Source organism: Callithrix jacchus, chromosome 1 (genome assembly GCF_049354715.1).
Source record: "Callithrix jacchus isolate 240 chromosome 1, calJac240_pri, whole genome shotgun sequence".
Taxonomy (NCBI): domain Eukaryota; kingdom Metazoa; phylum Chordata; class Mammalia; order Primates; family Cebidae; genus Callithrix; species Callithrix jacchus.
Genome location: NC_133502.1, coordinates 35822718 through 35839313, shown reverse-complemented (window position 1 = coordinate 35839313; position 16596 = coordinate 35822718). Strand labels below are relative to the sequence as shown.

Below are 16596 nucleotides of genomic sequence, written 5' to 3'. Positions count from 1 at the left end.
TCTCAAAAAAAAAAAAAAAAAGTCTGAATTAAGCTTTACCTAAACTGAAGGTGCTAGGCAGTAAAAATGGAAAGAGAAGTAGACTCAAAGACTAATCTTCAAATAGCTTACATATCTGCTGTTCTGAAGTAGGGTGGACTCTATAGTTTTATCCAAATAACTACATCTTCCTTTGGCTTAGGTACACTTGAAATTTCAACTGATGCATTTAATAATTGGGTATATACTACACACAAAGTATTGTGCTAAATAATGTATAGAACAGGAAGACAGTTAAATCTTAAGAGTTGGAGTCTGCTTTCAAGGGCTCAAGACTAATAATGAAGCTAAAACAAAACAACTAAATAATTTAATGTACAAGTGATGAGTGTCAGGACAACTGAAACCAGTGCTGAGGGAGAGGAGTCACGGTGGGAGGAGTCACTTTATCCAGCTGGATAGATCACAGCTTTCTGGAAGAACTGTAATTACATTTGATATTTGACTTCAACACACAGAAAAGACATAAAGACAGTATATCATAACACAACAAGACTCTGGAATCAAAATGTCTTCTTTTGGATCCCGTCTCCATCACTTACTAGTTATGAATAAAGTATGCTATTTCATCTTTCTAAGATTCAATTTTCTTATCTTGAGGAAACAAGAACCTATCTTGCACATAGTGAATAATAATGATTAACATATATTAATAGTAAGCACTCAATAAATGGTGTCTACTACTGTTCAGAAAAAAGTAGTTTCAGAAAAAAGGAACAGTAAAAATAGCATGACACTGAATTGCGATGAAAGTTCAGCTTTGCTGAAATTAAGACTCATAAAAAGTAGAAAGATAACTTAAAGCAAATCATTAGCTTTCTCAAAGTCAAGCTAAAATTTGCAATTTATTATCTAGGAATGCTGAAGATTTTGATCACACAATGGGATATAAACAAGGCTGGGGATCCCTGTCAAAAGAACTGTTAAGAAAGGCCTAGAGATAAAGAGATTTGTTAGGAAGCAAACTGTAATCATTTAGATACCAACGGTGAGCCCCCTACTAAGCAACGTCAGTAAGAATTATTGAGAGAACCTCATGACTAAGTGAATGGGAAGGAGGAGAAGCCAAAATATACAATTTCAAGCCAGCATAATTTGGAGAAATAAAATTAAAATAAGTGAATCCAGAGAACACTTCTTTTCAGAAATTAGTTTGAAGTTGAGAGAGATCCAAGTATATCTATACAGCTAGCAATTAGAGATAAAAGCTTAAGACTGAAGAGTGGGTTAAGTCTAAACATACTTATGTGAAAATAAATGCAGAGTAGAGGTTCTAGTTTGGAATCCATTAACAAGCTCAGGCTGAAAAGCTCTGAAATTCAATGCAAATGTGTATGTATTTGCAAATCCTAGGAGGCAGCCTTTAATTAGACTTTCAAAGGATCTACAATATACACTCCCAAAAAAGTTTTTAGGAACCACAGGCATGATTACAAAGAAAACCATTCATGGAAAAGCTCTCAGTCCGTTTGTGCTGCTAAAACAGAATACCATAAGACGGCTAATTTATAAAGAAATTTATTGGCTCACAGTTCTGAGGGCTGGGAAGTCCTATATCAAGGTACTGGCAGGTTTGGCAATTATGATTCCAAGATGGACCGTGAACACTGCATCCTCTGGAGTTACTCCGGAGGCAGAAGTCTGAAAGGTGGAGGCAAAACCTAACCTTTTATAAAGGCATTCATCTGATCACCAGAAGCAGAGCCCTCTTGACCTAATCACCTCTTAATACTTGATGTAATTAAGTTTCAACATTAATTTTGGAGGAGACAAACATTGAAATCATAGTAGTAATTAATTAAATGTCAGAAGTAAAAAATGAAGAAAAAAAAGTCATGGTAACAACTCTGAAAAATACAATTAGAATTTGAAGAAAAGAAACAAAAGAGGGTAAGACTCATTTAAGAAAAAAAACCAAAATATTAGGGATTCAAGGCAAGTAAGGTAAAAAGGCAGCATCAACACTGTTATACAAGCATAAGCAAAAAAAAGTAAAATTTTAGGCCTTTATATTTAATAAATATAAACTGGTAACAGTGAGGAAAGCAATTTTGGTTGTAATTACATTACAAGGAAGAAATTCTATTAGAAGACATTAAGAAGTAAATGGTTGTGGGCAAATGAACAAAATATTAAAGTCTGACTACTACTCCCAAGATTTACCAGTGACAGGAACAGGAAGCTAGCAAGAAAGGGACTAAAAGCATGATATTATTTTTCTTTTCTGTTTTGCTATTATCGCTGACTTTTCAAAAAGAATGGGAAATTGACTTACTATGCCAAAAGGAGCGAATTGAAAAGGAAAGGTCAAAGGAAGCAAAAATAATCAAAAGTTCAGGAGTAAAAAGACCATTTAGCAAACCCAAAAGAAAACTCTTCCTATCAGACAGGAATAAAAATAATTTTAATGTGGCGAGAAAGGTGTAGTTACAAGCACAGGTGAAGGGGAAAATACTACAAAAACTCCAAAGATGTTTATTTCTTAAACTATGTAAAGCACTGATAACCACAACACTTTAGAACTTTGTAATTTTACAATAGTAACCAATACTATGAAAATGTAATAGTACAAAAGTATACAAAGTAACAGAAAACACTAGGATGCCACATTGTGTAGTAGTAAATTAAGAAAATGCACTTGGCTCTAGCATCAAAAAGCCTTAGTTTAAATCACTGTAGGCAAATATCTCAACTTCATGCTTCAGTGCCTCAGTATCATCACCTGCAAAATGGAGATAACAATGCTTACCTTATAAAACTTGTAAGTACAGTAATACAAAATGTTTAACAATGCATACAGTTTAGGTGGCAGCCACAGCAGGAGCTTTGGTGATAATTATAACAGTAACAACAGTAGTAATGTAACCTATCTGTGTTTAAATCAACCAATATCTAAGACAGGAGGGAAGGGCAAAGCTCTCAAACACGTCTCCCATTCAACCTTTTCAACTAAAGATGGAAACAGTATAATTCTTCCTATCATACCAATAAGGAAAGGAGAGGTTCCTTTGCTAAGACAGCTAATAAATGGCAGAAGTGAGATTTTAATACTGATCTATGTGGACACAGAGCTCTTCTTTCCACCACACACTTCCTCCACAGCGCTACACAGTAACAGAAGCACAACATTAAGCACTTTGTTCTTTACTACTCAACTTACAAACCCTGAGTATGTTATTACATCCATCTGCCTCTCAATTTTATTTTCTAAAAAATTAAAGTTTCATTGGCTTTTGAGGTGTCTCTTCAGATTAAGAAAAAAAAAATCCATGACTTTGATGTGTAAGTTCACCTAAAGGTTTTAAAATATAATAGCAAATATTTTCTGTTTTCTTTTACGTTTACTACAACAAAAGAGCTTAATTTTTTTTCAAGACTTAACATCAAAACACAATGTTAGAAGAAAGCCTAACATTTAGTTTCATATTAGTAAGTATGACTAAGCAAATGTTTGAGATAACAAAGTATCAATCTTAAGCATTTCAAGGTAACACTTTTAATAAAGTTCAAAATTTTCAGTTTATGTAACTCAGAACCCTGATACATGTATAGAAGCTATGAAACAGCAAAATACAGATATGCAGACTTCTATTTTATGCTGAAACTGCAGCCAAGCTTTTTTTTTTTTTTTTAATAACATCAATCTGAAAACCTTCTTGCCCTAAAACCCTTCACTGGCTTCCCACTATACTTCAGTAACATCCAAAATCTTAAACATGACTCAACGAAGTCCTGTATGCTCTGGTTCCTTTCAACAGAGCTTTTCACAGCCATTCTTCTCCCTTGCTTTTCTCTATTTCTTTCGATTCCTCCAAGACACCTTTCCATGTTCATTTTTAGGACCTAATCTGTTCACCAAACCTACAATGCTTTCACAGGTCTCCAATCCCATCCTTTTGCCCTAGCAAAGTGCTCTTCATCCTTCCAAGCTGAGATAAACATTACATCAGGGAAGTGTTTCCTGACGTTCCCAGACTTCAACACCTATCTTCCCTGCTAAATGGTAAATAAAATGAAGAGAGTCATTTCACATCTTGTTACCTACTATTTCCCCAATATCTTGCACACTGCTTAGCACAGGGTACATAAAGTACTCTTAAAATAAAAGTTTGCTGAATTAACACATTTAAAATCCGGGTAAGTCCAAAACCATGAAGTAGTTAACCAGCACAGGTAACTAAAAAGTTCTACGTAAGTTTCCAGTTACAGCTTACCCTTGGTCCTTATTATGTTCCTGTCTCAAACAAAGGAATTCGGCAATTACAATGTTAAAAGCCAAAAAAAAAAAAAAAACTCCTTTCTGATAACAGATCGTAAAGCTTCACAAAACCAAGGTTAGAAACCACTGATCTTAAATAATTGGAATCAGCTTTTGTAAGTCATCATGCAAAAGAACCCACCTGAAATGCAATTAAAGGGACAGGAACTTGGATGAGGGCTCAATTTTACCACAGTTACACACATTAGAAGAGAACCAATTACAATTCCCAGTGTCTAGGCTCTACTATCAGCGCCCTATTTATGACAACAGTAATGACTGCAGTGCTACAGCCATCTGAGAGTAGGCTTTATAATACATGGATATGTTTTATTAAGACTAAAGAAACATTACAAGCAAACACTCTAAGTGGCTATAGTCTTCTCATTTAGGTAAGGCAGGGGGATATGGCAGTAAATCTGATATGAAACTGAATGCTTAAAAGAAAGCTATTTCAACCCAAAACATTTTTATAATTGTGTTCAACTAATAACGACTGAATGCTAATTACACATCAGGCAGTATTCTAACATTTCCTTTATATTTATTATTTTCCCAATTTTACAGTTGAGAAAATGGAAGCCCTGAGTTAAGTAACTTACCCAATATCATACAGCTGGTTAAGTTGCAGAGTGAGAATTCAAAGCCAGACATTCTGCTCCAGAGTTCTCTCACCCCTACATACTATGATGCCCACTCTCCAATACACTGAAATAGGGCTTCATTTGCACAACTCCACTCCAGTGAAACTATTTTGCTAACGTAACCAGTGACTTCCAGTTTGCTAAATCTAAGGGCTACTTAATTGCCTCCACTTTTTTCATTCATTCTGCAGCATTTCATAAACACCTCTCTTGTCATACACTTGTTCTTTAATGACATAAAGCCCAGTTTTCACCCTGCCCCAGTACTAGGCCCTCTTCTCTTCCCTATCTACACACTGTTCCTAAGAAATGTCCCACAATTTCATGGTTTGCATGACTTATCTGATGACTTGATTCCTCTAGTCCTGTTCTGAGTTTTAGACTACTCATATGTTGAATGACATGACATCACACTTAGATGTATCTCACAGACTTCATACATAATAATGAAAACTAGCCACCCCCTTTCTTTCTCCCCCTTAACCTGTTCTCTGTCTTCCATTCAGTTGCTTAAGCTAACTTCTTGGGCATCATCCTTGATTTCCCTTTCCCTCATCTCCCACATTTAATCCATTAGCAAATTCTATCAGATTTACTTATGAAATATATTTGGATCTGCCTATCTCCACCATGACTCTAATGCAAACTAGCCACATTTCTGCTTACAATACCCTTTCTGAATCCTTCCATTCTTCTCCGTCTCAGTCTCTACAAAACGGGCAGAGGTAAAACAAAATTAAATTAGTCCCTGTCTGCTTTAAATCATCCCAGGACTTCCCATACATGATATGGCCCCTACCTACTTGTCCAACCTCATGTCTTTACACTCTCTCCCTCATCAAAGGCTCCTTCCAGCCACTATGGCCTTTTCTTCCTGAAACATACCACAGTAATTTCTGCTACAGAGCCTTTCATTTGCTCTTCCTTTTCCACGGAATGTTCTTTTCCAAGACTTTCACACAGATGGTCTTTTCTCCTCCTTAGATGTTGTTCCAAAGTCACCTTCTCTGAGAGCCCCACTCTTAATCACTCTTTTACATGATTCTCTATTATTACAAGTCACAGCTCTAATATTTGGATTTATTTATGTCTTGTAGACTTTAGAATTTAAAAGCTCTATCCCAAAGCCTCCCGCAATAAGTTTATTAAATAAGTGAATTTCCCCACTGCATTATTTATTGTAAATCAATTCTGATAAAGTACTTAGCTCATGATATATTTTGTATTAACAAGTCCTCAAAACACCCCTGAAATTTTCCAATCTAAGACTGTATCAGTACTCTAACCAACCCCCAACACAAAATCTATCTATAGCATTCCACTTAAAACTGCTAAATATTCCATATGGATGAAGATTGAATTTTCTTCCTCCTCTCCAAGCTAACGAAGGTGTAGGCGGGAAAGGGGAATTTTACTGGGCAACTCAGCACCTGTTACATCTTGAATCAGTGAAGAGAGGTGCAGATAAGCCAGACAGCACACGGGAGACGTGGCCTTGCTTTCATGGATTGTATTAGGTGAAACGTAAGTGATTTAAGATAGAACTGCCCGAATCCCTAATAAAGGCTGTTCACTTCATTTAGAAAAAGAAGATAAAATAGTCTGTAGGCAAGAAAATATATATTGGGTTCCACTAAAAGAAACCGATTTTGAGGCCCTCGGAAAATATTTGGGGGGGGTGGGGGTGGTTGGAGTCGGTCTACATATAACGGAAAAATAAGACCAGCTCAGCAATAAAATAAAGGTCGACGCAGGCTCTAAGGGGTATCTTGAACCTGGAAGCGAGGTGGACGAGGAAGAGAAGACACAGAGCCCTAGTACCTCCTTTCACCGCTTCGGCCTCCACCGCAGGCACTTGGGGAAACGGCACAGATCTGTGGGTCCGCCTATCTCCCACCGCCATCCCTGCAAAGAGATATCCCCCGGATACTCACATGGGCTCGAGAGTCTTGCTGAGCCAGGACTTGAGTGCCTCGAAGTTTTCAATGATCATTTTAGAAACCATCCACAGCGGCCCTAAGGCCCGTCACACTCCGCCCGCCCAGGTCGCTGCCGCTACAGCCGCCGCTGCCCCCGCCCCCTCCTCCGCACGCCGCCCGCGTGGGCCGCGGTGGGAGGCGCCGGTGGCAGGTTCCCGCGGGCCCGGGTCGGTGAATAGCTCTGCAGGGACCGCCGCAGGCCTCAAGTTCAGAGGGCTCCAGGAGCTCCCGGTCCCCGGACCCCGTCCGGGCTGAAGCAGCAACGGTTTGCCCGGGCCCTCCCCCTTTCCTCTTCCCTAGCAAATCTACCCTCAACGGAAGCGCGACACGCGCTTAGACCCGGGCGTTCTCTGAGCCTCGGGACTAGGTGCTTGTTGGCTACGTCGAAAAGGCAAAAGTAAAGAAAGCGAAGGCAAAGGGCAGCTCAATGGGAACGATTCAGGGGGTCTTCCCGGCTCCCAGTACCCCCAAGAAGATGGCTGCCGATAAATCTCGCGAGAATTGTTTAAGTCTCGCGGTGGCTCCCGGAGCCTGCTGGGAAAGACGTAAGGTCGGCAGAGAATGCGCGGGTCGAGTTCGATTTTTTCGTGTGTGCGTTGCCTGCGGCCTCTTTGCCTTTTTATTCTTTGCTTACCTTTATGATATAAAGACCTTATTTCTTACAAGGAAGGAAAGACCGCTGACTTCAAAAACAGCGGGAGCGGGTATAGCTCAGTGGTAGAGCATTTGACTGCAAAAACAGCGGGAGCCCAGCTCGTCTGCGGTAAGACCGCCGTGGCATATCAGCTGGAACGAACTACCAGGTGGATTGCTCCTTGAGAGCGTCCATACTCGCGTGCGCGACACAGAGCGGCCCGTAAGTTCCAGGTGCCAAGCGCGCTACTTCCTCAGTTTACCTAAGTGCCCTACCAGTACCATATTCAAGCGCGCTACTTCCTCAGTTTACCTAAGTGCCCGACCAGTACCATATTCTGTGTACGCTGTGATGTGGATGAGGTTTGTAAACAGGCTAATCTAATGGAGCCCAGTGAGGCCTCCAGAGGATTTGTGTCCTGTCCAATAGTACTCGATTTGTTGGTAGAACCCTAATGACTCAGGAATGCCACAAGGGAAAAGTGAGGGAACCTTCATATCTCTCAGGTAGTCCAGCCTGCACTTTCCTCCAGCTAAAGATAAGTTTTGTTATTTTTAAAATTGTTTATTTAGAACAAATTCAGCTCTATCTCAGATCAGGAAATTATATAGTATCAAAGAGAGAGTCTTAATATCAGCAGCCTAAATAAATAAACTCTTTTCCTGGGTGATCAAATAAGTTTGATTCCTGCCTGAATTCTATTTAGCTACTAAGTGGAATTTTACAAAGGGTCTACAGTCCATCAACTGTAGTGGAATGAAAATATTTACAATCTAAAGACACTTTCAGTAAGTAGATCAATAAAAACTCTTTATGGGAGATACTGATAGACTATATTGTTCTTAGGAACTCTGAGTTTATAATTTGCTAGTATCCTTAAGGATTAAGTGGAAAGATTATAAAGTACAAAACTAGACATTTGTATTAAAATATAACATATAGAGTAGAATACAAATTAGAATCCAGCTACTGAATAACCAGGGTGTTGACCAAAGTGATTTAGCTAAGTGAAATAAACCAGACATGGAAGGACAAATATTATGATTCTACTTACATGAAGTATCTAGAGTGGTCAACACTAAAGACAGAAGGTGGAATGGTAGCAGGAACAGGGGTAAAGAGGTTGCCCAGGAGAAGGGAAAATGAGTTATTTTTCAGTGGATATAGAGTTTCAGTTTGGGATGATTTAGGTTCTGGAGATAAGTGGTGTTGTGGGTTGGAAAATATGAATGTACTTAATGCCAGTGGACCATATACTTAAAATGATGAAAATGGTAGGTTTTATATGTATTTTACAATGAAAAGTATTTATAAATTTATTTATTTACTTATTTTGAGACGGAGTTTCACTGTTGTTACCCAGACTGGAGTGCAATGGCACAATCTCAGCTCACCGCAACCTCCGCCTTCTGGGTTCAAGCAATTCTCCTGCCTCAGCCTCCCGAGTAGCTGGGACTACAGGCATGCACCACCATGCCCAGCTAATTTTTGTATTTTTAGTAGAGACAGGGTTTCACCTTGTTGACCAGGATGGTCTCCATCTCTTGACCTCGTGATCTACCCATCTCGGCCTCCCAAAGTGCTGGGATTAAAGGCAGGAGCCACCATGCCCCGGCCTTATTTTTAAATTTAATATTGCTGAAAGGTAAAATCATAATTGTTTAGTCTGTTTGTTGTAACCTTGCCACAGGCCGACACCACCAATATTTTCAGCTTTATCACCAGCAATTACATGACTCTGGCTTTCCACTTCAACCTTCCAAAGTTTCTATCCAATACTGTATACCCCAGGTAAACTGATTTGCTCACCCCCCACTTCTCCAAACATTTGTCCACATTATTTTCCGTAGAGAACACTTCTATTTCTTTCCCTGACTGCTCAAACTTTGCCCATCCATCTCTGATACCACTGTCACGGTCTTATTTAAAGTCTTTTATTCTTCCTAAATAATAGCAAAAGGTTTTTTGTTTTGTTTTGTTTTGAGACAGAGTCTCACTCTGTCACCAGGCTGGAGTGCAGTGGCATGATCTTGGCTCATTGCAACCTCCGCCTCCCGGGCTCAAGTGATTCTCCTACCTCAGCCTCCAGAGTAGCTGGGACTACAGGTACATGCCACCATGCCCAGCTGATTTTTGTATTTTTTAGTAGAGACAGGTTTTCACTATGTTGGCCAGGATGGTCTTGATCTCCTGACCTTGTGATCTGCCTGCCTCAGCCTCCCAAACTGCTGGGATCACAGGCGTGAGCCACTGCACCCAGCCACAAAATCTTTTTAATATTTTTGCCTTTTATGCTGATCTCCATCTCAGTTGATCTTCACTTGCCCTCATCATCATTGCCTTTAATAGCAATAATTCTAAAATTTGGATTTAATCATGTCTCTTTCTTGCTTAAAATCTTCATCAACTTCCACATTATCTTTAGAATAAGACAAATTATTTAACATCCTATAAAGGGACTTTCATAAATCAGACACCTTCCTTTTTGCCTAGAAACTCCTTTCTTTGCCTTTCAGTCTTTGCTCCAATCATCCTAAACTATTTTGAGTTCCTTGAAAGAAGCTGTTCCATGAAAAGACCCTTTATGCAAAGTGCCCCCAAATATTGAAGGAGAAATCAAATGAACGAGGCAGACAAATTCAGTTTGGTCAGTAAAGAGTGTTTTGTTGGGAGTAACAGACAGAGCATGTTCTTGAGTGGCAGCAAGACAGGTAGATCTCTGCCCTATTACTCACCAGACCAGTACTTACATGCCATAAGGAAAGGATGTAGTACTCTATACAGACATTTAAAGGCCACGCTCCAGACAGGCAAGAATTCTATTTGCATCCTAACCTGTAATTTGTGTGATAACCTCAGGGTTGCTTTGTTCTTACACTAAGGACAGTAAATAAAGTAATAATCAGGAGGCATTCACAGGATGGGCTAATCAGAAGTCAGCATGGCAGATTAGCATTCAAGGTGGAGTAAACTTTTGTCTCCACGGAAGTGTGTTCTCTCCCTAAACTGAGCCATTGCAAAATGTGTTTCTCTACCTTTAGTTTGATGGATTCCCACTTATCCATCAAAATGCAGTGCATACAGCATTGCCTTTGGAAATCTGTCCTTGACCTCCCTTCTCTAAAGTCAGAGTCTGTTTGAAATTTTCCAACATCAGCCTGTGTTTGCTTCTTTTATAGTACTTATTTTAAATTTATTTTAAAATAAAGCTTTATTTTTGCAATTATGTGATTATCTGTTCTTTAGTAGATTATAGCTTTGAATACCCTGCTTCAAGAATAGCTGCTAATATATACAGCCAATTCATATTCAAGGTGGTTGTATTCTGTAAAAGAGCCACAAATGCTGAATTACTGAATATGGAACCATTGTTCCTAGGAGTAATACAGGATTAGGTTTTCAAGCCTCATCAAATTTTTGTCAACCAGTCCATAAATATCTTGTTTTATGTGTGTTTCTTTTTAAAGGTACCTTATTTAATATAGTGGATTTATTAACATTGAACTCGTAGCCAATAGCACTGTGATATATGTGTTTTCTCATTAAAGAGAAAGAGGAGCTTTCCGGCATTTAACCTGGATAGCCTCATCACTACACTTGGGGGTCATTTTAAACGGTGAAATCACAAAAAGCTAAAAATGCAGCAAATAAGGCACTAAATAGACCATGAAAAGGACACTTGTTTCCAGTGTGAGAGCTAAAACAAGGGGATGCTATACATCCCCTTGTTTGACCAAAGCTGGGAACGTGTGCATCAGGTGACTCAAATTTTTTGCCTCTGTTCATGTCAACAAATGACTGCGAAAGCATTGCAAGTATTGATTTTGGCGTTGCAGATAAATTTTAGCAAGTAGCCAAACTCACAAATACAGAATCTGCAAGTAATAAGGATCAACTATATTTGACAAGGTGAGAGAGCTGGAAGAAACCTGGGGAGGAGTCGAATACAGTTTTATTTCTTTCAATAGTGCTTTTGAGGTCTTGTTTAAAAGCAGTCTGCATTTCCAGATCACAAAGATATTCTGTATTTTTTTTAATTTCTTTTACAGTCCATTACTCTACTTAGAATTACACTTAAGTGTTTATTCTGTCTGTAATACAGACTGTGGTATAGTGAGGACCTAGGCCATTTTTTCCTATAAGTCTACTCTGTTTATTCCTTCCTGTTAATTTTTGGCTCACTGCAACCTCTGCCTCCCAGTTCAAGCAATTCTGCCTCAGCCTCCCAAGTAGCTGGGACTGCAGGCACACAACACCATGCCCAGCTAATTAGAGATGGGGTTTCACCATGTTGGCTGGGATAGTCTTGCTCCTGGCCTCAAGTGATCCGCCCACGTCAGCCTCCTACAGTGTTGGAATTACAGGCATGAGCACAGCCTCCTTTCTGTTGATTTTTGATGCCACTTATATCTTTGTGTTTTTATTTCATTTGTGTTCTGCTTCTGACCTGTTTTTCAGTTGGTCAGTTTGTCTATTACTACACCAGTACCGTGTTGTTTTTATTTACTATTGTATTACTGAGTATTAATATATAATAAGGCAAATCCCTCCTCTTTGCTCTTTTTCAGATTTAGCTTGTCTAAATTTGAACTTTGGTCTCGCACAGTGGTTCACACCTCTTATCTCAGCACTTTGGGAAGCAAAAGCAGGCAGATAACTTGAGGTCAGGAGTTCAAGACCAGCCTGGTCAACATAGGGAAACCCCATCTCTACTAAAAATACAAAAATTAGCCGAGCGTGTTGGCGCACACCTGTAGTCTCAGCTGCTTGGGAGGCTGAGGTGGGAGAGTCTCTTGAACTTGGGAAGTGGAGGTTGCAGTGAGCCAAGACTATGCCACTGCATTTTAGCCTGGGCGACTGAGCGAAACTATTTACTTATCTAAATAAATAAATAAATGTGAACCTTTAGTTTTCCAAATACATAGAACAAGATTGTTGAACTTGTTAAAAAAAAAATTATTCATTGAAGTTATGGATTAATTTGGATTAACTTGATATCCTACACGTATAACAGTCACAGAGGTGTGCAGCTCAGATCTCCCTTCAAGAAAGGACTCACTGTCCAACTGCATGGACCATAGTTACCTGACAGCCTCCAGCTGTTAACTTTTTCTAGGTTCACCTCAGCTTTCAAGCTGAAGTTCACTATTCTAAAGGCAAACCCTCTCCCCCATGCCCATCCCCAGCTAAAGACTGAGCCAGGGGATAAGGACCTGCTTGATGTTGGGATGGCAGAAGTATTGTCAGACCCGCATGGTAATCTGATGGCTCTCCCACCCAATCCTGCTTATCTGCTTTCCATTTCACAGGTGCTACTCTCCAGTAAACCTTCTGGACTTCTAACCCCATCTCAGCATCCACTCCCCAGAGAACGCTGTAACACAGATTTCATCATCTGATTAATTCTATTTTTGTACATTTTTAAAAACATAGTTAATAATAAAATTGTAAGTATTAGGAAAGAGGAAACTGAAGCATTGTAGAATTTAAACTGTAAAGGCTGCCGGGCACGGTGGCTCAAGCCTATAATCCCAGCACTTTCGGAGGCCGAGACGGGTGGATCACGAGATCGAGAGATTGAGACCATCCTGGTCAACATGGTGAAACCCCATCCCTACTAAAAATACAAAAAATTAGCTGGGCATGGTGGCGTATGCCTGTAATCCCAGCTACTCAGGAGGCTGAAGCAGGAGAATTGCCTGAACCCAGGAGGCGGAGGTTGCAGTGAGCCGAGATCGCGCCATTGCACTCCAGCCTGGGTAACAAGAGCGAAACTCTTGTCTCAACAAAAAAAATAAATAAAAAATAATTTTAAAAAAATACATTAAAAAAAATAAACTGTAAAGGCTAAAGCATGGTTTCTCTAAGGATATGATATCTAAATGGTTAAGAAAAGTGAATAATGAGTAAAAGCCATGTGAATCAAAGTAGAGACAAGAATTTTCCAGTACACATAATAGCTCGTGGGATGTTCCTGAGGTATAAAAGAGTCAGAATCTTAAGGACAGAGAGGTGGGAGGGTATTAAATTGGGGACACGAGGAATAGCTGTCAAGTTAGAGGTAAAAAAAAGTTCATGTTAAGATTTTGGAACCGGATTTTATTTAAAATGATGTGAAGCCATTGAAAGGTTTTTGGCATGGCAGGATGAATTTAAAATATGAACACACCAACGCATACTTTTCTTAAGAGACAACCTGATTAAATTTGGGAATTTAAAATAAAAACAGGAAGCACATCGTACTCTAATATAATAATTTAAGAGTTTCCGGCCAGGCGCGGTGGCTCAAGCCTGTAATCCCAGCACTTTGGGAGGCCGAGGCGGGTGGATCACGAGGTCAAGAAATTGAGACCATCCCGGTCAACATGGTGAAACTCCGTCTCTACTAAAAATACAAAAAATTAGCTGGGCATGGTGGCGCGTGCCTGTAGTCCCAGCTACTCAGGAGGCTGAGGCAGGAGAATTGCCTGAACCCTTGAGGAGGAGGTTGCGGTGAGCCGAGATTGCGCCATTGCACTCCAGCCTGGGGTAACAAGAGTGAAACTCCGTCTCAGAAAAATAAATAAATAAATAATGTAAGGGTTTCGATTTTCCCAGAAAATCAAGGTCATGTTAATAAAGGGACTATAGTTTTCTTATTTAAGACTGGACACTGATTACTTGCAAAGAAAAATAACACTTTCTGTGATAGATTTAGGTAATTCAAGAGGAAACACTTCAGCAATTACTGATACTGTAAACTGGCATCAGAAGGCATACATAGTGTTGTATCCCAGGCTCAGTGGCTCACATCTGTAATCCCAGCACTTTAGGAAGCCAAGGCAGGCGGAATACTTGAGGTCAGGAGTTTGAGACGACCAGCCTGGCTTACATGGTGAAACCCCATCTACTAAAATGCAAAAATTAGCCGGATGTGGTGGTGGGTTCCTGTAATCCCAGTTACTTGGGAGGTTGGGAGGCTGAGGCAGAAGAATTGCTTGAACCCAGGAGGCAGAGGTTGCAGTGAACCCAGATTGCACCACTGCACTCCAGCCTGGGCAACAGGGCAACAGAGTGAGACTCCATCTCAAAAAAAAAAGGATATACTATCATATCTTCCTAAATTGGACCAGAGCACTTCTGGTATAAAAAGCTTTTTTAAGGCCAGGTGCAGTAGCTCTTGCCTGTAATCCCAGCACTTCGGGAGGCTGATGAGGGTGGATCACGAGGTCAGGAGTTTGAGACCAGCCTGGCCAACATGGCATAATCCCGTCTCTACTACAATACGAAAATTAGCTGGACATGGTGGCACGCACCTATAATCCCAGCTACTTGAGAGGTTGAGGCAGGGGAATCACTTGAACCCAGGAGGTGGAGGTTACAGCGAGCTGAGATTGCATTGCCGCCTGGGAAACAGCAGGAGACTGTCTCAAAAAAAAAAAAAAAAAGATTTTGTTTTTGTTTTTTGAAATTTTTTTGTTATGGAATCTCTGTTTCCCAGGCTAGAATGCAGTGGCATAATCTCAGTTCACTGCAGCATCTGCCTCCTGGGCTCAAGTGATCCTCTCACCTCAGCCTCCTGAGTAACTGGGACCACAGGCACACACAACTCATGCCTGGCTAATTTTCTTATTGTATTTTTGGTAGGTGGGCTGGTCTCTAACATCTGAGTTCAAGTGATCTGCCTGCCTTGGCCTCTCAAAGTGCTGAGATTACAGGCATGAGCCACCACACCTAGCTAAAAAGCTTTGAGAGGCAATCACCAGCTCTTCAGTGGGCACTCTGTTTATACCTGTGATTATTACTCCATCTCCAATTCAGAGATGCTGTGGAACTGTTTATGGATATGGTTATGGTGGGAAATAATAACATTAAAAGGGTATATATACATATATTGCATGTTCATATACACACACACCTGCAGACACTTACAAAGTCTCCTATATAGACTGTCAGATCAGGACAGGTAAGTGCAAATCTCAGCATCCAGAGGAAAAACATACATGTAATATTATTTAAAATTATCTGTCAGTGAAATGACGTGATACCTGTGCTGTCAAAATGATTTGAAATGGAATAAGGGGAGAGAGTAGAGTAACAATGAAATAAGACTGGCCACTAGTTCAGTGTGGTTGAAATTAGGTGATGGGGATGCTTATAATTCTTTCAGCTCTTATATATATTTGAAATTTCCATAATAAAAAACGTTTTTAAAAAAATCTATTAAGACAGACCCAGAAAACAAAAGATTTCTGGGAAGGCCTAACAGGCTGGCTACAATGGAAATTTCAGGAAAGCAGAGATTTTGCCTGTCTTGTTTGCAACTGTATCTCTTGTGCTTAGAGAAGTTGATAGCACATGGCTGGTTCTCTATATTTGTTGAATGAATGAACATTGGAGTATAAAACCCATAACCTAGGTGACAGACAGTCTGACAGCTCCGACAAGGTCTAGAATCCTGGGGTTCACTCACTTGTCACACTACTCAATGGCATTCTGTTAGGAAAACCACTCACAAAAGAAAAGAAAGCAGATTCACAAACTCCCACCATGGATTTTGTAAGTAAGTATATACATGCTTATATGCATATGATCCCACCTAGAAAGCTGCTATCATTTCATTTCATTCCTTTTTTTCCAACAAATATTTATTGTAGCGGTATCTGTCCTGCATGCCAAATATCAGGAAAAAAATCAGAAATCTTACTTGCTTATGAACTGAAGTGTGGGAGGGACAGATACTTTTTTGAAGAAAATTCACTTTGGCATATTGTTCTTGGTTCTTTACTAGCCTTAGGCCAAAACTGTTAAAAAGGTAATGATGTAGAACTTAATTAGGGCTTTTGAAATTTGAGGCCATTTTTATTGGGGGCCAGAACCTAAGCCAGGACAACAACCAGTAACATTGCAATAACATCAGGCACAATGAAATGTCCTTAAGAGACACTCTCTAAAATTTTAAAGCTTCACTGTCCCATCCTTCAAACAACAAAGAGAAAAAACTCTCTACATCACTCACAAACAATAGTGCGTAAGTCAGGAAGAGGCTGGGCTTGGCTACAG

The 16596-nt window shown here is 39.8% G+C and overlaps 1 protein-coding gene across 50 annotated transcripts in view; it reads right to left on the bottom strand.

Annotated features, from left to right (window-relative positions):
- The window catches only part of RBM26 (RNA binding motif protein 26), a 95934-nt gene extending 88520 nt beyond the window's left edge, over positions 1–7414 (bottom strand). For all 50 annotated transcript variants that reach the window (XM_008979207.4, XM_035295541.2, XM_078339858.1 and 47 more), the window contains exon 1: positions 6876–7414. In XM_008979207.4, coding sequence (XP_008977455.1) covers positions 6876–6946 — 71 coding nt within the window. In that variant the 5' untranslated portion in view covers positions 6947–7414. The remainder of the gene's footprint in view (positions 1–6875) is intronic.
- Positions 7415–16596: the final 9182 nt, after the last annotated feature.